This window comes from Gorilla gorilla, chromosome 18 (assembly GCF_029281585.2).
Source record: "Gorilla gorilla gorilla isolate KB3781 chromosome 18, NHGRI_mGorGor1-v2.1_pri, whole genome shotgun sequence".
In the NCBI taxonomy this organism is placed as follows: Eukaryota; Metazoa; Chordata; class Mammalia; order Primates; family Hominidae; genus Gorilla; species Gorilla gorilla.
In genome coordinates, this window is record NC_073242.2 from 114,951,764 (window position 1) to 114,975,542 (window position 23,779).

General features: G+C 49.2%; 1 protein-coding gene across 3 annotated transcripts in view; it reads left to right on the forward strand.

Moving 5' to 3' along the window:
- Nucleotides 1-18,781, forward strand: part of ATP2C2 (ATPase secretory pathway Ca2+ transporting 2) — a 97,400-nt gene extending 78,619 nt beyond the window's left edge. For 2 of the 3 annotated variants that reach the window (XM_004058075.5, XM_019012836.4), the window contains 12 exons: nucleotides 195-296; nucleotides 2,390-2,546; nucleotides 5,784-5,954; nucleotides 6,992-7,089; nucleotides 7,175-7,225; nucleotides 8,666-8,832; nucleotides 10,207-10,275; nucleotides 10,357-10,473; nucleotides 11,749-11,896; nucleotides 12,806-12,904; nucleotides 13,080-13,221; nucleotides 14,596-18,781. In XM_004058075.5, coding sequence (XP_004058123.5) covers nucleotides 195-296; nucleotides 2,390-2,546; nucleotides 5,784-5,954; nucleotides 6,992-7,089; nucleotides 7,175-7,225; nucleotides 8,666-8,832; nucleotides 10,207-10,275; nucleotides 10,357-10,473; nucleotides 11,749-11,896; nucleotides 12,806-12,904; nucleotides 13,080-13,221; nucleotides 14,596-14,714 — 1,440 coding nt within the window. In that variant the 3' untranslated portion in view covers nucleotides 14,715-18,781. Of the gene's footprint in view, nucleotides 1-194; nucleotides 297-2,389; nucleotides 2,547-5,783; nucleotides 5,955-6,991; nucleotides 7,090-7,174; nucleotides 7,226-8,665; nucleotides 8,833-10,206; nucleotides 10,276-10,356; nucleotides 10,474-10,591; nucleotides 10,679-11,748; nucleotides 11,897-12,805; nucleotides 12,905-13,079; nucleotides 13,222-14,595 lie in introns of all 3 variants that reach the window. The other variant, XM_063700371.1, reaches the window with a different exon arrangement.
- Nucleotides 18,782-23,779: the final 4,998 nt, after the last annotated feature.

A 23,779-nucleotide genomic window follows, 5' to 3' on the forward strand; every position in this document is an offset into this window, starting at 1 on the left:
GCCAAGAGAAGAGACTTTTTTTTTTTTTCTGGGTGGGACATTCCAAGACAAATGGCCTTTTTTCTGTGTGCTAAATGCTTGGATTTCTTATCTGCCAGAGGTGGTTTGAACAATGAATAATTTAAATGGACTGAGCTTTGTATAGAGATTGGCTTCGGATGACTCACTAAAAATGTGTCATTTTATTATGCTAGATGGACTTAAGTGATATTAAAAATTCATATATAAGAAAAAAAGAGATTCCATTCAGTTCAGAGCAGAAGTGGATGGCGGTGAAATGCAGTCTGAAGACTGAGGTGAGGCTTTTCAATCTTCAACCTCTTCTCTCTTTCTGCCCGGGCCCCCACCCAGAGATAAAGCAAAATGCACACTTCAAGGATAATTTGAAAGTTCCTGGCTGCTTCTGTGACGTTCCAAATACATGGAAAAACTTAATCGCCATCATACCTTTGATTCTCTTGGGTCTGTTTCTGGCTTTTTGTTTAAAACAGAAGTTCTTAAAGCAGGGTCCCTGGAGTAGCAGCGGTTGTTATCACGTGAGACTTTATTAGAAATGCAGAATCTCCGGTTCCATGCCAGACCTCCTGAGTCGAATGGTCCAGGGGTGGGACCCAGTAACCTTCGTTTTCTGCAGATTCTGATGCAGGTGCAAATGTTGAGATCGACCAGCCTGTAATCCAATGACTGAGGCCCTGTTGCTAACACCAGTCGCCAACTTACCAGTCCTCTCTTTGCAGCCCTGTGCTAAGTTTTTCATACTTCTCAGCTCATCTGCCCGTCATACTGGGGAGCAAATCCTTCAGTACGGAAGGCGTGTCTGTGTGGTGCATCAGCGTGTGCACACGTGTTGTCCCTGGCTAGAGGAACACATACCAAGCTATGGCCACCCCGGCTGGACATTACAGCTGATTTTTAAAATTTTCTTTTCAGATTTGTTGTGGCTTTTCAAATTTTCCTTAAAAGCTATTTTTTAAAGTTTTTGTTACCTTCTACCATTTTCTCTACCCCTCCTCTTCCCTCCCACTCTTTCTAGAATCTATCATGTCTGCCCATGCAGACTGCTCAGCTCCCACTCAGGGCTGTGGGCAGCTCAGCCAGCTCCTGCCAGGCCCTTCCTGTGCATGGATGGACACATGTACATTTCAGGGGCTTAGAAGGGATTATAGATTTTCAAAAAACTTTTAGACCTTTCAATCTTTTTCCCTGCAAGGCAATGGTAATATATTCTCATTGAAAAGGTATAGAAATATGACATAAAAATGAAAGCTTCTTTCATTCCACCCTTCTTCCCTCCCTCCCCACCACCCACCCAGAGGTAATTCTATTTTAAGTCTGGGATGGAGCATTGCAGATTCTAAATATGCAAACGACAACATCTGGATGGTATTTTCAAAACAAGGTCACTGTTTATAGTGTGTGTAATTTGCTTTTTCCCCCTAAGATTTTCTTTTAATACTATGTCTTAGATGCCTGTGTTGGTTAATATAAGCTTGTTATATTAACATATTAATTATATAATATGTAATATATATTACATATATTACATATATCATTTAATATATATTATGTAATATAATTGTATGTTAATATATTAGTTATATATAATATATAATATACATATAAATAATATAATCTAATATAATACATATAAATAATATAGTACAATACATATGTACTATAATTAATGTATTAACATATATAATTATATTAATTAATAACATATTAATATGTTAATTACATATTAATAACATATAATAATATTATATATATAATATTATATATGTTACATTCACACTGTGCACCCACGTGAGCCAGGTATGTCCGGTATTGAGGCTAGGGATACAGTGTGACTCTCACTGATCCAGGGCCTTCCCGCGTGGAGCTTATAATCTACATGTTTGTCATGACAGAGCTTAACAAAAACACAGGAAAAATGATCAGCTACTCGTGTGGCTTCACTATTACAAGCCAAGTGCTGGGGGTGGGTACAAAATAGACTTGGTGCTGCCCTAGGGAGGCAACAGTCTAATGGAAATATTCCCAGTTAATCACACCCCCAAAGGCACAGTCCCAGCTGGGATGATACCTCCCGTGCATGAAACATACAAGACACTCTGAGTGACCATAACAAGGGAACTGAAAAAAGAACAAGGGTGGTACAGGTTGAAGATTGGCCTTGTTCTTTCTCTGGACTGCAAAACGTTCCATGGATGGATTCTAGAACTTAGCAAACCTGTCCAGCACCCGTGAACAGCACCAGCCCATGATAAATAACTCCGCTGCAAAGATCCCCGTGTGTGTCTTTGTAACCTCGTGCAGAGTGGGGTGATGGTCAGTATGAACCAAGGCTTCCAGTGATAGTGGATTTCTTCCCTTTGTCTTTTCTAAGGATCAGGAAGACATTTACTTCATGAAAGGGGCCTTGGAAGAGGTGATCCGCTACTGCACCATGTACAACAACGGGGGCATCCCCCTGCCGCTGACGCCCCAGCAGAGGTCATTCTGCCTGCAGGAAGAGAAGAGGATGGGGTCGCTCGGTCTGCGGGGTCAGTGCCTGTGGTCCCAGCCCAGAGCTTTAAGCTTGCATGTAACATTGACTTTTAAGTGCATTCAAGCAGGGTCCCCAGTCAAGGAGGTCACCCGTCCCAAGGAGTCAGGCAGCATGCTGACGGCAATAATGTGTGCTTGGAACCTGATGGTCACATGAAAGGCAGAGAGGTCCCCACCTCATCCCAGTTCCTTAGTGACCCCCGTTAATCCAGAGAAGAGGGTACCCTCCCTTGCTGAGTTTCCTAAGGCAGGTGAATGGGCTGTACTCCAAACACTGATTTTCCCAATAGGTCTTTTTGCTCATTGCCTCTTGTCAGGAAAACCCGAAGTTCTTTTCAGTCAAGGAACATACTTTTCCCCTTAGCCATTTTCAGTTTTCTGCAGCAGAGCCAGTGCCATCCCTGATGGGCTGAACATTAAATCTCACATTTCCCTTGGTGTCATTTGTCACCCTGGCCAGTTACAGAGGAAGCGTTTAGAAGTGCTCCTGAGCACTGGTAGGTATTCCCTCCGGGGAAAGTGAGAGGCGTTGGGTTGGCCTTACTGGCTCAGGAGCCTTGGTTTTCCCCTTCGGGGAACAGAGTTTGTAGGTTGCTGGCAAGCTTGTTCAGAGGTGTACGAGGCGAGACCCTTGGGGCTTTCTGGGGCACAGTGAAGCCAGCGCCGAGCACGTGTCCCCTCTTCCCGAGCGAGGGGAGTGTTCCCCAAAGCATTGGCACTTTGCCCCCCAAATGGTTTGTGTAGCGCTGGGTCTACAATAGGCTTACAGGTAAATACTGTGCCTCAGTTTCCCCATATGCATAAGGAAGGCACGAGAGCAGTGACTTCATTGATTGCTGTGAGGATTGGAAGAGACGGTGAATCCCATCTTAGCTTGCCCTGGGCCTTGACTCTGTTTCGGTGGCAGAGAAGCCAGGCCCAGCTTCTGCGAGCCAGGTGATCTGAGAGGGGGTGGTATAAGAAGGTCCTTTTCACCTCGCTGACACCAGCGACGGGGCTGTGGCATCCCTCCTGCACAGTGGAGAGATTGGGAGACAATCTGGCACATGGGTGGCAGCTGGTTTCATCATGGTTGATACGACTAAGCCATTCAGTAGCTCCCTGTTCTTGTCACATCACGCCTCTGCTGACGAAATGGCTCACTTAAGAGTGGACACGTTAGTAAGTAAACATCCCACGTGGCACTGGCCTCTAAATCTGCTCCTGGCACGTGGGCCCCACCTGTGTGCTGGGCACCAGGTTAAGTGCCTGTGTGAGGCCACGCCCTGAATCCCCACCGGGCAGAGGAGCCGGCCCAGGTGACACAGCCCTGCCTAGTGCAGCCAGCACCTTCGCCCGGATGTCTGCTGCGGAGCGTAATGACGCGTTCCAGGGACTTGCTCCAGGCCTTGCGGGAGAGCGTAATGAGAACGGGTCAGTGGCGGAGGAGCAGTGAGACCTTTTCCTGTCTTCCCCCAGTCCACACGCAGGTCTTTTGTTTACAAATGGACTTGTCTTCCACCTGTGGCTGGGAAAACTACAACCTGGGAACTGGCCTTAGAGAAGGCCTGTGCGTTTTTCCAACCTGTGTTTAGTCTGGGATGTTATTCCTCAGCAGGTGACCGTGAACTGATGCCTACTGCCTGGCAGGCCCGGGACAGTGCCTGAGTGACTCAGAGAGGCCCCCAACCTGCTAGATCCCCTGGAGTGGCTTAGGCTTTGAGACCCCCCACCCCACATGCATCCAGGGGAAGATGAAAAACCCCACGGAGAGGGAAGGAGAGCTGGGGTGAGGGGAGCACGGAGGCAGGAGTATCCTCTTGGGATAGAGCGCTACTAGGTGGCCACTAGAAGCAGGGGATGCTCCTGGGTTGGCAAAGCCCAGGTTCAGGGAGGGGAGGGGACCATTGGAAAAGGGGAGGAAGGGCGCCAGCGTCATTGGCGCAGTGTCATGACTGTGTAGGAGGCATGCCAGCCCCATCTTTGGTGTCAGTGAGGGGGCAAGGATGTTCTTACACCACCCCCTCTCAGATCACCCAGGGGCAGGAGCTGGGCCTGGCTTCTGTGCCACCGAAACAGAGTCAAGGCCCAGGGCAAGCTCACAGCAAGAGTCCCCTCAGCTGGGTTGCTCCCCTGTCAATTTTTCTTAACCTCTGTACCGCACCCCCAAGACTGCTGGAGATGACAAGATGAGTTAGCACAGAGCAAATGAGGGCAAGAACTGTTAGAAACGTCCCATCCTGCTCCACCTCACATGTCCCATTCTGGGCCAGCTCACAGGTTTCTGCGGCCACTTTTGTTGGGAAGTGGGGTGGGTCTTATACCATGAGTGGTGTATTAGTCTATTTTCATGCTACTGATAAAGACAGACCTGAGACTAGGTAATTTACAAAGAAAAAGAGGTTGAATGGACTCAGTTCCACGTGGCTGGGGAGGCCTTGCAATCATGGCAGAAGGTGAAAGGCACGTCTTACATGGCAGCCGGCAAGAGAGAATGAGAGCCAAGCCAAAGGGGAAACCCCTCATAAAACCATCAGCTCTCATGAGACGTATTCACTACCACAGAGCATTATGGGTAAAACCACCCCATGATTCAATTATCTCCCACTGGGTCCCTCCCACAACACGTGGGAATTAAGGGAGCTACAGTTCAAGATGAGATTTGGGTGGGGACACAGCCAAACCATATCAAGCAGACAGCAGTGGTATTTTCTGCTACGCAGCTGTTTCTGGCTTCCTTCTCCATCTGTTGTGCACCTGCGCAGGCCTGAGAGCCGCTGGAGGCATCTCTGCCCTCCCTTTCAGCCTAGGGACTTGTTGCCTGAGCCCTCTGCAGACCGAGGAGGATCTGAGCCATGGTAGGGGCTGGCTGGGGACTAACAAAGGGCTGGGCACGTTGCCTCACACCTGTAATCCCAGCACTTTGGGAGGCTGAGGTGGGCAGATCACCTGAGGTCAGGAGTTTGAGACCAGCCTGGCCAACATGGTGAAATCCTGTCTCTACTAAAAATACAAAAATTAGCTGGGCCTGGAGGCGCATGCCTGTAATCCCAGCTACTCAAGAGGCTGAGGCAGGAGAACGGTTTGAACCCGGGAGGCAGAGGCTGCAGTGAGCCAACATTACACCACTGCACTCCAACCTGGGCAACAAGAACAAAACTCTCTTAAAAAACAACAACTAACAACAACAAACAACAAAAAACGATGGCCCCTAAGCCCCCGGTGACCCCTCCTTACTCCCCCTCTCTCCTCAGTGCTGGCCCTGGCTTCTGGGCCCGAGCTGGGGCAGCTGACGTTTCTAGGTCTTGTGGGCATCATCGACCCCCCGAGAGTTGGCGTGAAGGAAGCAGTCCAGGTTCTCTCCGAGTCTGGTGTGTCTGTGAAGATGATAACGGGAGATGCCCTGGAGACGGCCTTGGCCATAGGTAACTGGGACAGGGTCGGGGGTGAGGACGAAAGGACCCATCCATCCTTTACGATGGGGGGCTGCTACCAAAGGGAAGCCTCAGCAAACTCGGTCAGGAGTGCTCACGCCCAGCCCTATGGGCTTAGAAAAGACGCTGAGTATTCGTGTGCCAGCATTCCAATTTCTGAGGTGTTCTCGTTTCTGAAATGTTGGCAGGTTCTGCAAAAGGGAAGTCCTCATGGATGCTGAGGACCTACTGTGTGTCAGGGGCTTTTCATCCGCTGTCTTCACAGGCAGCATCATGGCCATGTACAGTTTCAGTCTGCCTTCTGCCTCTAGCTGTGTACCCTTGGCAAACCATTGAACCACTCTGCCCGTCAGTCTCTTCATCAGTAGAGGGCTAGCAGCCCTTCTCCTCTAGTTACTTTTTTTTTTGAGATGGAGTCTTGTTCTGTTGCCTGGGCTGGAGTGCAGTGGTGCAATCTTGGCTCACTGCAACCTCCACCTCCTGGGTTCAAGCAATTCTCCTGCCTCAGCCTCCTGAGTAGCTGGGACTACAGGCACCCACCACCACGCCCAGCTAATTTTTTGTATTTTAGTAGAGACGGGGTTTCACTGTGTTGCCCAGGCTGGTCTTGAACTCCTGAACTCAGGGAATCTGCCCACCTCGGCCTCACAAAGTGCTGGGATTACAGGCATGAGCCACTGCGCCCAGCCCCTCTAGTTACTATTATATGGGTGGTCCCAACCTGCTGCTGGGAAAAGGTTCACGGGCTTTGGAATCAGAGCCGTGTCAGGTTCCAATGTTATTCCTTACTAGCTGTGTGTCCTCGGCAAAGTCACTTCTGTTTCCCCATCTTTAAAGTGGGGATAATGAGGCGTTTGGTGTAAGTTAATCCTGTGGATAGAACCGAGGCCGTGCAGCATGGTAGGTCCTCAGTAAACCGTCTCCAGCATGGTTTTATTCTTGGTGTTCCCCATGGCCGAGGTAGGGCCGGGAGTGAGGGGTGGGGACGGGGGCCTCGGAGCAGGCCCTCAGAACAGGTTCTTCTGAAGGAAGAAACATCGGCCTGTGCAACGGGAAGCTGCAAGCCATGTCCGGGGAGGAGGTGGACAGCGTGGAGAAGGGCGAGCTTGCCGACCGCGTGGGGAAGGTGGGTCCCCGGAGGCTCGGCTGGCGGTGGGGCTGGGTCACAGCTTTGAAATCTGATTCTTCGTCTTCCCCGTCTCCGTGTCCAGGTGTCCGTGTTCTTCAGGACCAGCCCAAAGCACAAGCTCAAAATCATCAAGGTTCGCTGGGCAAGGCGGGCACAGGCTGCTGCTGGGGCCGGGCCAGAGACACTGTGGCTCGAGGAGCTCATGCGTCCGTCGGGTGACAGTGCAGGGCCCGACCGTGGCTTCCTTCTCTAGGTCCAGGGCAGCTGCCTCGGGAGTTACCTTTTCATAGCCAGGAGGAGGGGAGGAGGATGAGCAGGGGCGCGTGGGCAGCTCCCTTGGAGAGGACGAGGCTCTGAAGTTGCCAGCAACACTTGCGCTCACAGCCCCTTGGCCAGAACACAGTCACGGGCCCAGGTTTAGCTGCAGGGGATGCTGGGAAGTGTCATCTATAGCTGGGCGGACACGAGCCCCACCAAACCTGGGGATAATTTTAAAGAAGATGGGAGAACTGGGGGACCTTTGCTACATACACTGAAAACTGGGAGCTGTAATTGGATAACGTAAAGGGAAAAACTAAAACAGAAGCTATCTTTTTTTTTTGTGGGGGTGGGGTTGTAGGTACGGAGTCTCTGTCACCTAGGCTGCAGTGCGGTGGCACAATCTCGGCTTACTTCAACCTCTGCCTCCCAGGGTCAAGCGATTCTCCTGCCTCAGTCTCCCCAAGTAGCTGGGATTGCGGTGTGCACCAGCACACCCGGCTAATGTTTGTATTTTTAGTAGAGACAGGGTTTCGCCATGTTGGCCAGGCTGGTCTCAAACTCCTGACCTCAGGTGATCTGCCTATCTTCGCCTCCCAAAGTGCTGGGTGCTTTTTGGCTTTATTCCTGTTATTCAACTCCGTGCCTCCGTTTCCTCATCTGTAAAATGGGGGAACTATTAATGCCGTCAGCTGATTCACAGGGTTGGTAGAGAATTAAACAAAGCCAGGCCCATGAATCTCTTGGCACACAGCAGGAGCCCAATAAAGAGCTGATGTGATTTTTCTGACTCTGAATACCAAAAAAAGGTAGAAAATGTGCTTGGTTTTCTCGCCTGTGCTCTGAAAGTTTGCTCTTGAGCTCTTTTAGTAGATGGGCTTTCTTCTTTCATGTTATTTTTAGCTCTACAGAGTAAATCCCTATGTGAGTTACTCCTCAAAGAAGGTAGTAATACTTACCAGGTACCCCATGGTTTCCAGGGCCGCACTGTTGATTACTGTTTATTACTGGGACTGGATAACCTTTATGAGCCTTTACTGACCGTGCTGGGCACCGTCACATCCATCATCTCAGTTTGGGCCTCACAACAGCCCTGGGAAGAAGAAACTGTTGCTCCCACTTTGCAGATAGGGAAACTGAGGTCAAGAGGGTCAAGGGCTCGCCCAATTCCCACAGCTAATGTGGGTGAAGCTGGGATTCGAATTCCCGGTGCCCTCCAGACAGAGGTGTCTGTGGCTGGCCACAGGGTGTGCATGGCCGGGCACTGGGAGGTGGTCCTCAGGCTGCAGGCCTTCATTGCCTGCTCTTTCCAAAGGCTCTGCAGGAGTCAGGGGCGATCGTGGCCATGACTGGGGATGGGGTGAACGACGCAGTGGCCCTGAAGTCTGCAGACATCGGGATCGCCATGGGGCAGACAGGGACGGACGTCAGCAAAGAGGCCGCCAACATGATCCTGGTGGATGATGACTTCTCAGCCATCATGTAAGCTGCCCTTCTGGTTGTTTTTCAGTTGCAAAAATGCCTGGGGTCACCAGCTTCTCCCTGGAACCTGCTACTGTGGAGATGGGGGAGGGGGGATCTCGCGGAGTCCCCAGGGAGAGCTGAATCTCGGGGCTCGTCAGTGTGGCAGGTGCCCCCAACCCCAAGTACCAACAGCCTCTCATAGCAGGGTCATGGGGTCCATGATGCCTGGGGCTAGTCACATGCTGCCCCCAGGGGAATGTTGCGGACGTGAAGCAGAGATGGGATTTGCTGCCTGCGGGTGCATTTCATGTGTTACTGGGAATGCCCGCCTGGCTCAGGCTGGTGGGCAGCAGCTGAATCTGTAAGGAAAACCTGTGGCCAAATACGTGCTCACACTTGAGTGTGGGGTGAGAAAGGATTAAAATGAACATCTTCAGTTTGAGGCCCGCGTGTTGATACATACATCTCAGGCACTGCAGAGAGACCTGGGCAGAAACACCCCCATCGCTGACGGAGGTGCTCTCTAGGTTCTGGGGGTTGCACAAGACTATTTGTTCTGTTTCACTTTTCTGTATTTTTTTCTTAATACATTTACCTTCCTAATTTTAATTAGTTCTGAGACTCTCCTCATAAGCTAATCACAGTAGTTAGTTGGGGGTGAGGGAAAACTTTTTAAGCCTGATACAAAAAATCCAAATAAACAAATATTGAGGCTAGGTGGATCGTGCACTTTACAAAGGTGTCTCCACAATTGATTCGCCATAGGAAGCCTTAACACACTTAGAAAAAAAAAAAGTCATAATATCAGCTCTATAGTTCTTTTGCAAAATATTTTAGTAAAATCTGGCGGTGGGGGCACCCACGGTGCATAGATTGTTTTTCTACATTAGTGACCCCAGGTCAAGGTTTAAAAGGGCTTCCGCGAAGAGCCTTCTAAAGACAGAAGCAGGCAATGTCCTTCAGCCTCCCCATCCCTCCCTCCTTACCGTCCTCCGGACCTCATTTTTAGGCCGAACTGGTTTTGCTGCGTCTCTCTCTCCTCTTTGGTAAATCGCGGAGATGCACGGTGCACTTCGGGAGTCTGGGCAGGGATGGGGCCCCCTGGGCTCGGCCGGAGAGTAATTCATGGTCTAATTGGAGGCATCAGGTGTGCCCTTGGCACAGAAGGGCGAACATGGCTCGAGGATCAGTTCCCAGTGGCCGAGGGGCACCTGTTAGAACACCACCGTCTCCTACAAATGTGTCCCCAAGAATGCCAGCAAGGGGAACCAGCAGGGGCCCAAGTATAACATCAATCTGGGCGAGTCACCACTGCCCCTTGCAGCAACCGATGCACTGGTCGAGCCCTCCCACAGGCCTGCTCCATGAGTAAATGGCTCTCTTCTCTTGCAGGAATGCAGTGGAGGAAGGCAAGGGGATTTTTTACAACATCAAAAACTTTGTCCGATTCCAGCTGAGCACGTAAGTAGAGGCCAGCATACCGAGTGTCATTAAGCACCACGACTGGCGGGTGGCCGCTGACTGGCTGCGTGTGCCCCGCAGGAGCATCTCTGCCCTGAGTCTCATCACTCTGTCCACCGTGTTCAACCTGCCCAGCCCCCTCAACGCCATGCAGATCCTATGGATCAACATCATCATGGATGGGCCACCGGCGCAGAGGTGAGGCCGGGCCGGCTGGGAGCCCTGTGTCTCTTTACCCACCTGTGGGGCTTCCTCCAGGGGCTGCTGGCTGTGCCCCAAGGCTATAGGATGAACAAATACAGCCACTTTCCATCAGGAGTTCCCAGAAAACTGAAGTGTGTTGCACTGGAGTGAGACTGCGAGTAGAAGGCAGAGGAGAAAGTACATGGGCCGGCAGAGCTGGGCGAGGATGGAACTTTCTGCTCCCTCTGCCTGGATGCTCTCTCTGGGCAACCTGCATGGCTCATTCTCATGCTTCATTCCAGTCACCAGTCACTGCCTTCAGGAAGTCTTCCCTGATTGCACTCCCACTCAATCCCCTCACCCTGCTGTATTTTTCCCTAGAGAGGAAGATACACACAGACACACTTTTCCTTATGGATCTGATTGTGATCTGTCTCCCCTTTAGAACATCAGTTTCATGGAGGCGGAGTTTGTGTTTCATCCCTGATGTCTAGAGATAAAGGGCTTGCCACTCAGTAGGTGCTCAGGAGTCCACCCACTCCGCGACTTAATATCCCCTTCAACAAGCTGGCCAAGTGGTATGGGGGAAGGAATGCGCTTTGGAGTCAGGGGACCCATCTGGCCACGTGTGCGTAACTGTATGAGCACAGAGCCAATGCTTCCGCTGGAGCTCAGTGCTGCTCTTATCACCAGTGACAGCTGCCAAGGGAAAAAGAGTCCTCATTTGTGTCCCCAAAGCCAAGTGTGAGGGTTACCTCTCCTGCTAGCTCTCCCTGGGAGCAGAAGTGGGACCACGAAGCTGGCCTCAGCTGTGTCTGAGCGGCAGGGCCTCACCCGGCCACTCCCACCATACCGCCCGCTGCTGGTCTAGCCTCAACCCTGCTGTGTGGAGTTGGCTGGAGGCTGGTCTCTCTCAGCCGATGAGGGGCCCTGCGGAGGGCGGAGCCTGGAGCCTGTTTCTCCAGGTGCAACATTGGGGGGGGGGGGGGTGGTCCCGTCGGGGTGATGGAGATCACCTGGGTGTATGGAACTGTGTGTGGTTGGCCTTACTGGGTGGTCTTCCTTCACTGTCTGCGGGACAGATGGAGGGCCACAGCTGCCCATGGACCCAGGCTCTGGGGCTTCTGGAAGGTGCCGAGGAGGGCAGGTGCGATGCCTGGGGGCGTTCAGCAAATGCCTGGCCCTGCCCCCTGTGCCAACTTGGCCTGGGAGGCTCAGGCACAGCTGTTTCAAGGGTCCTTTATTTCATTCCTGGTTCATTTCAAAGTGTCTGTGTCTTGTTTGGAGCAGCTTGGGGGTAGAGCCTGTTGACAAAGACGCCTTCAGGCAGCCACCACGGAGTGTGCGGGACACCATCCTCAGCAGAGCCCTCATCCTGAAGATCCTCATGTCTGCGGCCATCATCATCAGCGGGACCCTGTTTATCTTCTGGAAGGAGGTGAGCGAGGGCCACCCCAGCCTGTTCTCCAAGCCCTGGTGCGGTGCAGACGCTGGAGACTGCAGTCCCTGCCCTCCTGCTACAGCTCACATCTGGGAGAGGCAAACATGTACACACACCGGACAATGTGATGCCATCAGAGGGGTGGGGTGCATGAGGCAAAGGGACTGGGTGACCCCTGAAAGGGAGGTTGCCAGCTGTGTGCCTGGGAACTGCAGAGGCCAGCGGGGTGGAGATGACTTTGCCGAGACGGGAGTTGAAATGTACATGAGGACAGGCTGCCCCCTGTTCCCTTGTCACCAGGAAACAATGTGAAATCTGCTACAGATCCTCCTGTGTTACACTCTAGAGGTGACTGTTTGCTTTGGATCTAGGCCTGGGTCACCTTTTCATGGCCTGCAGGTTCAGGGAGCTCTGGGCCAGGACGGGCAATGATCTAGGTGGGAAATGAGGCAGGTGACCCATGTGACCACAGCACAGACTGCCCATGTGCAGGAAGTAGGAGGGGACCCTGGTTGGGTACCCTGCCTCCATTTTCCCTCCAGCTCTCCCTCTACTGCTGAAGGCCATCCTTCAGCCTTCCTTGTAGGAAATGACATTCACTCTGGGTTTAAATGGAGTGGCATCACCTCCCCGGGAGACAGTTACTTCCTGGAGGAGGTGGTGTTTCCTCCACCCATAGGTGCCCTGCCCCCATCCTCATGGTGGCAGCAAACCACCATGTGCTGGGGAGACCCTGGGGTAGCAGCCACTGACCTCACACCTGGAGGAAGCTGTGTGACCGATTCATGAGCTTGTAAGTGGCCCCCAGCCATGCCCCAGGAGCAGTGAGGCAGGCCTGTGCCCTTTGGTTCAGGATGGAGGTTCTCTCTTCCCGCCTAACCTCTCACCTTTGTGCTCACCTTCCAGATGCCTGAAGACAGAGCAAGCACTCCCCGCACCACGACAATGACGTTCACTTGTTTTGTGTTTTTCGATCTCTTCAACGCCTTGACCTGCCGCTCTCAGGTGAGACCCGGCCTGACTCTCCTTGCTGCAGAGCTGCCGTGTGTTCTCGACAGCAACGCCCCGGCCCTGCCCACAGCATTGAGCAGCTCTGACTCAGCGTGGGCAGACAGAGCTCCCCTGCCTGTACCTGGGGTGTGGACAGCACACAATCCCCCGTGTGACCTTCTCCCCGCAGACCAAGCTGATATTTGAGATCGGCTTTCTCAGGAACCACATGTTCCTCTACTCCGTCCTGGGGTCCATCCTGGGGCAGCTGGCGGTCATTTACATCCCCCCACTGCAGAGGGTCTTCCAGACGGAGAACCTGGGAGTGCTTGGTGAGTGGTGGGGACGGGAACGACAGGTGACCTCGACCAGGGCCATGGGGGGGCGGCAGCTGCCGGGTGGGGAGCTGCAGCCCAGGAGGGGTCAGTGCGGGAAAGCGGAGCTCACCAGGGGCCGGCTCTGTCTTCAGGGCCCTTCTGTCCTCACAGGAAGGGACTCTAACATGGGTGATGTGAGGGATGCACAGAAACCCCTAGGAAGAGGCCTGTCACTCAAGAGTAGTAGGGTCTGGGGGCCCAAGGGGCACCGGCATCCAAGGCATCGGGCTGGAGGCTCAGAGCACGTGCCGGGAGGGAGCAAGGCCTGGACTCAGCCTGGGATGTACCCCAGCTGGGGAGCCTGGACTTGACCCTGGGGCCAGTAGTGTGACTTAGAGATCTGGTCACCTGAAGACAGGGAGCTGGGCTGTCTTCCAGTTTTGACTGAAAGGGACATGATTCAGTCACCGTGGTTTTCCAAGGGCACACGCCCTGGTGTGGAGCCCAGGGGACTCCCCGACATTGTCAGCCAAGCGAGTGTGGCACCTTTCTCTGAAGCTGCGGTTATGGCAGGCAAGGGGAGGGAGCCAGGGACAAGTCATCGACCCCACCCTTTTCTCCAGGGTGCTGAGAGCCACACCCACCCTGGAATAGAGGACGAGGGAGGCCAGTGAGGCAGCCCCCACAGGCCCACCGCCTCCCCCCTGGCAGGGCCCAGAGTGGGTCATGGCTTAGATCTGGAGGGTCATGGGATTATGCATCAGACCTGAGGCTGCAGTGACAGTGTGGGTCACCAGTGAATGCCCTGTAGGAACAGACAAGAGGACCCCCCAAAACCCTCTGCTCACTGGCTGTTTCCACCCGCCGGGGAGAAAGTCAGCTTCCCACGGCTGAAGGGGTTGTGCTTGGGCAGCCCGTACATCAGGAATCATCAACAGGGAGCCAGGGATAGTTCCTCAAAACAGCATGTGACAGGAGCAGAGGGAGACGCTGGGAATTCATCCCAGGGAACATGTCGGGGTGCACAGGACAGGGAGCCCAGACTGCTCACTCAGGACATTTGCAAGCAGCAGGGCACTGGGACAGCTGCTGTCGGGAAAGGAAACTCATTCCCCTTCCAGCCCGAGTCCATAACATGCTCCCAGCTGCCTGCCAGACCCACCCTGTGCTCTGGAGCTGCCTGGTGTTTGCCTGGAACGACAGGCAGGCCCTTCTGGAACTGCAGCATTTTGGATCCTGGGTTAGGAAGATGTCCCTGCCTTCAGGGGAATGAAAAGGGCTGGTCCTCCGCACCTCTCACTTTATCAGGAGGACTGGCAGGGAAGGCACCTCCTGCCGGTGCACCAGAGCTGCAGCCTGTCCTGACTTTTCTGTTTTCTCCTTTGGCAGATTTGCTGTTTTTAACTGGATTGGCCTCATCCGTCTTCATTTTGTCAGAGCTCCTCAAACTATGTGAAAAATACTGTTGCAGCCCCAAGAGAGTCCAGATGCACCCTCAAGATGTGTAGTGGACCTCACTCCGTGGCACTTTCCCTAATCATCTCTATCTGGTTGTGACTGTGGCCCCTGCCGTGTCTCCTCTTCAGGGGAGACTTTTAGGAGGCCGCAGCCTTCCGTCACCGGATCAGCTTTTCCTCTTAGGAAAGCTGCAGGAACCTCGTGGGCTCCAGGGACCCAGGCCCCCATCCATCCAGCGTTCCCGCTGGCTGTGGGACAGACAGGGAGGGGCCTGTACAGAAACATCACACTATTTATTAAATCACAATGATTTTTTATTAACCATGTCTAACTACGTATCTGTGGCACAGCTTGCAGTGAGGCAGGCCACTCGTGGCAGATACAAGGGGCTCCTGAGAGGCAGTGGGTAGGATGATCACACTCTGCCCATTGCCCTCCTGGAGGCCCCATTTCCTCATCATAAAATGAGGGCTTTTTAAATAAAGTGCTATGCCGGGGGATAATTATTTTGATGTGTTTACCTAGGGTTTTTCATACAAGGGGCCAGGTTGGAAACCCACAGCCATGTGTTAATGGCCACGTGGGGTGAGCAGCAATCCATCATGAATGGCCTACAGGAAGGCCTCGGCTTTTGGAGATAAAGAGTAGGGCTGGGCATGGTGGCTCACGCCTGTAATCCCAGCACTTTGCAAGGCCAAGGCAGGCAGATCACTTGAGGCCAGCCTGGCCAACACAGCAAAACCCTGTCTGTCTCTACTAAAAGTTAAAAAAAAAAAAAAAGTTGCCAGGCGTGATGATGCACACCTGTTAATCCCAGCTACTCGGGAGGCTGAAGCAGGAGAATAGCTTGAGTCCAGGAGGCGGAGATTGTACCACTGCACTGCAGCATGGGCAACAAAGCAAGATTCTCTCTCAAAAAGTGGCCCTTCTCTCCGGAACCAGGAACTGTAGTATCTCCTGCTGCCTGCAGACAAGCTTGATTTCCCACTGCCCCAAAGACTTCCAAAAACCGATCTGCTCTCCCACATGACAGATGGCAGAGGAGAGAGGTCTCCATGCTGTTCTTCTGCCTGAAGCCACGCCAGAACCACCAAAGGGAACCAGAAGGGGAACTCCATCCCCATCTCTCAGGAAATAAGGCCAGAGCTAGATAGAACCCCCCAGTTACTAGTCAGGCCTCACTAGAGAAACAGAACCAACAGGATGGAGGGAGATGCAGAGATTTGTTTTAAGGAACTGGCTCATAGGATGTTGGGGGCTGGCAAGTCTAACATCTTGAGGGCAGGCCAGCATCCTGGAGACCCAGGGAAGAGCTGGGGAGGCAGGCTGGAGGCAGAATTTCCTCCTCCTCAAGGGAGTTCAGCCTTTTCCTCTTATAGTCCTCAACTGATCGGATGAGGCCCACTCACGTTATGAAGGATAAACTGTTTTACTTCAAGTCTACGGGCTTACGTGTTAGTTACACAGCGCCATCTAGAACAGTGTTTGACGAAAATCAACTTGGCCTGGCCAAGTTGTCAGATAAAAGTAACCGTTGCACCCAGCCACGGTAGCTATGAAAAGGGCTACCAGGGGTGGTAACAGCTGGGTCAGACAAAGATAAGGAAGGTCAGAATGCACCCCTGCCAGGGTTCTAGGCAGAGTCCAAAGTCCTCCATAGTAGGATTCACAGCCTGGGAAGAAGCCCCTCTCCGGCCCAACCTGTGACACCAGGGCCACAGGAGGAGATGCAGAGATGGGCCATTCCTAGTGAGACACAGATACAGGGCTGGCTGGAGAAGAAACCTTTTGAGCCGTGGGGCTGTCTTCCCAGAAGCTGCCAACCCCTGGAACCACTAAGAGGTCAAGGCTGAATTGTGCCACTTCCACAGTCTGCTAAGGAGTGCCTCCCCCTGAGTCAGGGACAATTCCTGCTCTACTTTTCAGGATCCTTGGGCACACTGCTGGCCCGAGACATTTACTTCCCATTTAAAATTAAGTAATCAAAATACCAGGGTCGACTGATATTTGCAATAACAACAAAAATTACTCTTAACTCTTGCTTACACCATGTAAAACTTTAGGGATAAAACTGTAGTAAGAAAGACACAAAATGCTACTACATTAAAACTAAGACCTTCTTTTCATTAAGGACACAGTAGACTTGAACACCACCATTAAGCAACTTAGCTTGATTTACACTTGTAGAACACCCCATCACGAGTAGCATAGACAGTCACCAAAATAAAGAGCAGAAATCAAACGAAAAAGCAAAAATACAGGAAAATCAATCAAAACCTAGTTCTTCGAAAAGATCAATAAAACTATCAGTCTTGCAATAAGCTTATCGAAGAAAAAAGGGAAGAGAAATGACCAATGTCAGGAATGAAAAAGTATATCACCACAAACCCTTCAAGATATTCCAACAATAATAATAAATAATACTATGTACATCTTTATGTACCTAAATTCAATCAATTGGATGAAATAAACCAATTCCTTGAAAACCAAAAACTACCAAAACTCACTGAAGATGAAATAGATAAGCTGAAGTTGAAACCCTTCCAAAAAAGGCAGTTTCTGAAGCCAGATGATTTCACTGGTGAGTTTTACTAAACTTGTAAAGAAATGGCAATTCGATACACTGAATTCCAAAAATAAAACGGGACTGAGCACTTCTCCATTTTATAAGGTCAATAATCACTCTGATACCAAAACTAGAGAAAAATACTAGAGACCAACATCCCTTATGAATATATGCACGAAAATCCTCAACAAAATGTGAGTAAATCAGATCTAGCCAGGTACGAAGAATATAAGACACCAGAACGAAGTGGGGTTAATTGAGGAATGGAATTCAAGCATTCCAAAGTTCAACATTCAAAACCAATATAACTGAAAAGTTCAAAATTCAAAAACCAATATAACTGAAAAGTTCAACATTCAAAAACCAATATAACTCACTATATTAATAGTCTGAAGAAGGAAAAACACATGGTTATATCAATTAATGCAGAAAAGGCATTTGATAAAATTCAATCTCCATTTGTAATAAAAACTCTCAAACTAGGAATTGAAGGAAACTTCTTCAACCTGATAAAGAACATCTACAAAAAACCTATAGCTAACATCATACTTAATGATGAAAAAACTGAATTCTTTCCCCACAGGATAAGGTCCAAGGGTGACCAGCCTCACCACTCCTATTCAGCATAGTATTAGAAGTCCTTGCCAGTGTAATATGGCAAGAAAAGTTAAAAGGCATTAGAAAAGAGCCTGGAAAGGAGAAAATCACAGATAACATAATTGTCCACACAGAAAATCCCAACAAATCTTTTTAAAAAAGAAAAACCCTCCTAGAATTAACGAGTTTAGTAAAGCCACAAGATACAAGGTTAACACACAAAAAGCAGTCATATTTCTATACATTAGCAATGAACAACTGGAAACTGAAATTTAAAATTGAATACTATTTGTCTGTCTCAAAAAAAAGTATCAATTCTCCCCAGATTGTTGTATTAGGTTTAACACAATTACCATCAAAATTCCAGGTTTTTTTTTTTTTAAGACACAGATAAACTTGTTCTAACAAGCTTGTTATGATATTGTTATCAGCAGACCTATTTCAATTTCACTGGTTTTTACATAGTACCTGATGTTAGGCAAACCTGAGTTTAAAGGCACAGTGCTCCAGGTGGCTGGCCAAGTCTGCCCAGGCCTTCTAATACTGACTGCAGGTCCAAGAGTCTCCCACAACCATCTTCAGGTTGGATGATTCGTTGATGGGGCACACAGAGCTCACTGACACCTGTCATGCTCACAGCCATGTCTATTACCAGGAAAAGATACAGATTAGAACAGCCCCAGGGCTGCAACTGCAGAGAATGGTCACCCTCTCCCTCTGAGCTCAACAGTTTCTGAGTCCTGAGTCTTTCTAGCAAATCACTGGGTCTGAGGGTGGTTTCCTGCCCCCCACAACACAAGTTCTATGAAATTGTATGACACACATCAATTCAGGTAACCACTGGTACAATGAGGAGGCAAAACTTCCATCGCCCCTGAAAAACTCCTCCTTACTTTTTATAGTAACACCCTCCTAATCCCAGCAACCTCTAATCCCTTCTTCATCACTATAATGTTGTTCCTTCAATACTGTTACATAAATGGAATCATGGTATAGAACCTTTTAAGACTGGCTTTTGTCACTAAGCATAATACCTGTAAGGTCCCTTCAAGTTGTTTTATGTGTGTTCTTTTTCATGGCTGACTAGTATTCCACTGCATGGATGTACCACAATTTCTTTATCCACTCACTCATGGAGTGACAGAAACTCCTGTACAATTTTTTTAAGTCTATATGAATCTAAAATTATTTCAAAGTGTATAAGAAGATAAGATATACTCATAGGGCAAAAATACACCAGGTAAAGACAAACAACACACAAGACCAAGGTGACACAGTCTAATCAGACAAGATTAAAAGAAAGGCCAAAAGCATTAAAGGAGACCAAGAAGGAAATTTAACAAGATATAATCACCACTGAAAAATCCATAGGCCAGACTATGTACCAACACAACATTCAAATTTAAAGAGGAAACAGTATGGGAAATTCAGGCAAAGGATACAAAAAATTCATTATATTAACTTACCACATGAAAGGACACAAAACCTCAGTGATTCCAAAGAGTAGATCTAATATAGATGACTTCTTGGTCGGGCATGGTGGCTCAGACCTGTAATCCCAGAATTTTGGGAGGCCGAGGCGGTTGGATCACTTGAGGTAAGGAGTTTGAGACCAGCCTGGGCAACATAGCGAAACCCCATCTCTACTAAAAATACAAAAATTAGCTGGGCATGGTGGTGGGCGCCTGTAATCCCAGGCTACTCGGGAGGCTGAGGCAGGAGAATCGCTTGAACCTGGGAGGCAGAGGTAGCAGTAAGCTGAGATCACACCACGGCACTCCACCCTGGGCAATGCAGTGAGGCTCTGTCTCAAAAAAAATAATAATACAGATGACATCTCTAATCACTATGCAATCTAATTTAAAGACGAGTGACAGGACTAGGGGAAATTCTCTAGCATACCAAAATTTAAAACCTCTTGGGTACAAGAGAAAATCAAAATGAAGGTCACAGAAAATATAGAAGCTTATGATCAACGCACACCTATCTATACAATACTGCAAAATAACTGAGGACCCAAGAAAAAAGTAATAGCTTTATGTATTCATCTACTTCCATTATTTTTTATTTAGTAAAATAAAAAACTGAAAAAAAAATACTGAAGAAAAGCAGGAATAATATAAAAGCAAAATTAGTAACTGAATCCAATCTAAGAAAATGAAAACACAAGAAAAGGAAAAAAAACATAACTACAAAAGAGTTTCAATACTTTGGGGTCAATATTACATAAAGTAATTTGAAGACTTCCAGCAGAGATTTAAAACAATCCAATGGTAAAAGAAATGAATAAGGTTGTCAAGAGTTAATCCCATCCTCACCTACATCATCAGAAGCAGGAATGCAGACCTGCAATTTGCATTTTAAGAAGCTCTCTAGGCAAATCTGATGCATGCTCAAGCGGGGAGAACTACTGGATAAAAGAGGTCAGTAAGAGGCCTGGAACGGTGGTTCATGCCTGGAATCCCAGCACTTTGGGAGGCTGTGGTGGGTGGATTGCTTGAGCTCAGGAGTTTGAGACCAACCTGGGCAACATGGCGAAACCACCTCTACAAAAAACACGAAATTCAGCTGGGAGTGGTGGTGTGCATCTGTAGTCCCAGCTACTCGGGAGGCTGAGGTGGGAAGATTGCTTGACTCTGGAGGCGGAGGTTGAAATGAGTTGAGGTCATGTCACTGCATTCCAGCCTGGATAATACAGCAAGACCCTGTCTCAAAAAAAAAAAAACAAAAAACCAGGCACGGTGGCTCACGCCTGTAATCCTGGCACTTTGGGAGGTTGAGGTGGGTAGATCACAAGGTCAGGAGATTGAGACCATCCTGGCCAACATGGTGAAACTTCATCTCTACTAAAATACAAAACATCAGCCAGGCATGGTGGTTGCACGCCTGTAGTCCCAGCCACTCGGAAGGCTGAGGCAGGAGAATTCCTTGAACCCAGGACGCGGAGATTGCAGTGAGCCAAGATCACGCCACTGCACTCCAGCCTGGATGACAGAGCAAGATTCCATCTCAAAAAAAAAAAAAAAAGAATTCAGTAAGGTAACTGGGAATAAAAACTACAAAAATCAAGAGCTTCCTATGTTAAAATAACCATCACTTAGGAAAAAATGTCCACTGACAGTCCCAGAAATGACAATAAAAATTTGCCTAAGAAGCTCGATGTCCCTGTTCTTGGATAGAAGCATCAACGTTAGCCAAATGTCAGCATTAAATATACATTAACATAGGCAGAACCATTTGGAAAGTACTATCCTATTTTTTAGAAGTGGTCACAGTGCAAAGGTCGGAGAAAATAAGCAGCCAAGCATTTGCCAAAAAATTCCAAAAAACAGTAGTAAGAGAAAAACGGCTCTTACATATTTTTATCACCAAATTCCAGCAATTAAAACATGAGAAAGAGACCTCAATTCATACAGAAACTCAGCTGATGAGAAAGTATCATTAGAAGTCAATGGGAAAAAGACAAACCACTTAATATACAAGGTAATGGGACTTTATTTTGGGCTAAGATAGGAGTATATGTTTAAATGCCTTTTGAAGGCCAGGCACGGTGCTCATGCCTGTAATCCCAGCACTTTGGGAGGCTAAAATGGGAGGATCACTTGAGGTCAAGAGTTCGAGACCAGCCTGGCCAACATGGTGAAACCCCATCTCTACTAAAAATACAAAAATTAGCCAGGTGTGATGGCAAGCACCTGTAATCCCAGCTACTCGGGAGGCTGAGGCAGGCTAATATCTTGAACCTAGGAGGCGGAGGTTGCAGTGAGCTGAGATCGCACCACTGCATTCCAGCCTGGGTGACAGAGTGAGACTCCATCTCAAAAAGTAAATAAATTATATATATATATATATACATATATATATATATATATATACACACACACACATATATATATACACATATATATACACATACACACACGTATATAATTTATATATATACACACACACATAAAAATATATATATATACACACACACATATATATATATAAATGCCTTTTGAATAGATAAAAGATTTAAGAGGTAAAAACAGAAACCACAGTAGAAGAAAATGATATTTTTAATACTCAGAGTAGAGACAGACTGCCTAAACAAACGGCAAATCCAAAGACCCTTAAGCAGAAATGCTGGGAAATATGACAGAAACTGTAAAATTTATGGGCAGAAAAACGCCACAAACGAAGTCAAATAAACTGTAAAAAACATTGACCATACATGGGAAATGCTACTTCATTCATAAAAAGCACTGTTGGCCGGGTGTGGTGGCTTGCGCCTGTAATCCCAGCACTTTTGGAGGCTGAGGCAGGAGGATCCCTTGAGTTCAGGAGTTCAAGACCAGCTTGGGCAACATATTGAGACCTCATTTCTATTTAATTTTTTAAAAGCACTGTTACAAATCGATAAGAAAAAGACCCACACCCTAGAAAACCAAGAAAAAGATATGATACAGAAAGCTTTTGAAAAATGAGGCTGTTCACTGTCACTCGTTAGAAAAATTTAAACAGTACAGTTTTGAGCAAGACACCACATGGGAGCCCAGCCCACAAGAGACTGCACACCAGCCTGGGACTCAGCAGCACCAGGGCAGAGGCACAGCACAGTGCAGGCTGCCACTGCCAAGGTGCAAGTGGGGTGCGTGTTCCCACTCACTGGCATGGGCTGCTGCCACTGAAAGCAGCCTCACCCTCCCCAGTGGCAAGGTCACAGCACAACTGCTGTTACCTCCCACCCAAGCATTCCACCGGAGGCCTGGGGACTGCCACCTCCCCACCTACCACAGGAAATGCCTGCGTATGCCATCGAGAGACCTCAGACAAGCCTGCCCAGCCTGGCTTTGCTGCACATGCTGATATGGCTTGGCTGTGACCCCACCCAAATCTCATCTTGTACTTCCCCTAATCTCCACGTGTCATTGGAGGGAGCCGGGTGGGGAAGGTAATTGAATCATGGGGGTGGTTACCTCCATGCTGTTTTCATGATAGTGAGTTCTCACAAGATCTGATGGTTTTATAAGGGGCTTTGCTCCTGCTTTGCTCTCCACTTCTCCTTCCTGCCATCATGTGAAGAAGGACATGTTTGCTTCCCCTTCCGCCATGATTGTAAGTTTCCTGAGGCCTCCCCAGCCATGCTGAACTGTGAGCCAATTAAACTTCTTTCCTTTAGAAATTATCCAGGCTCAGATATGTCTTTATTAGCAGCATATGAGAACGGACTAATACACACACCCTATGCTGGAACACACAGTCTAGATGACTGGGGACGGCCCAGCCGAGGCCACCACTATTGGTACCTGAGCACTCCTCTCAGACTGCTGAGGTTGGGTTCACCCACCCTGCCACTACATGCACTAGTTGGCATCTACCTGCACATGCCACCTGTGGGCCTAGAGACTGGCCCACCCAGCTCATCACAGCCACCACCACTACCAGGTACACTACTAGGGACCCAGAGGGTTAACCTGCCATTGCCACTGCCACTACCATCTCCTATGCCACACTGGCTGCCCAGGGGCCCAAGAGCCCAGCCACCTGGCCCACTGCTGCCCTTTAGCATCCAAGCAAGCTATCCTCAACAAAACACTAGCAAACTGAATCCAACAGCACATCAAAAAAAAAAAAAAAAAGAAAGAAAAAAAGAAAACAGGCTGGGTGTGGTAGCTCACGCCTGTAATCCCAGCACTTCGGGAGGTCAAGGAGGGTGGATCACTTGAAGCCTGGAGTTCGAGACCAGCCTGGCCAACATGGTGAAACCCTGTCTCTAGTAAAAATACAAATATTAGCCAGGTGTGGTGGTGGGTGCCTGTAATCCCCACTACTTGGGAGGCTGAGGCAGGAGAATTGCTTGAACATAGGGGGCAGAGGTTGCAGTGAGTCGAGATTGTGCCACTGTACTCCAGCCTGAGCGACAAAGCAATATTCCATCTCAAAAAGTAAAACAAAACAAAAATAATA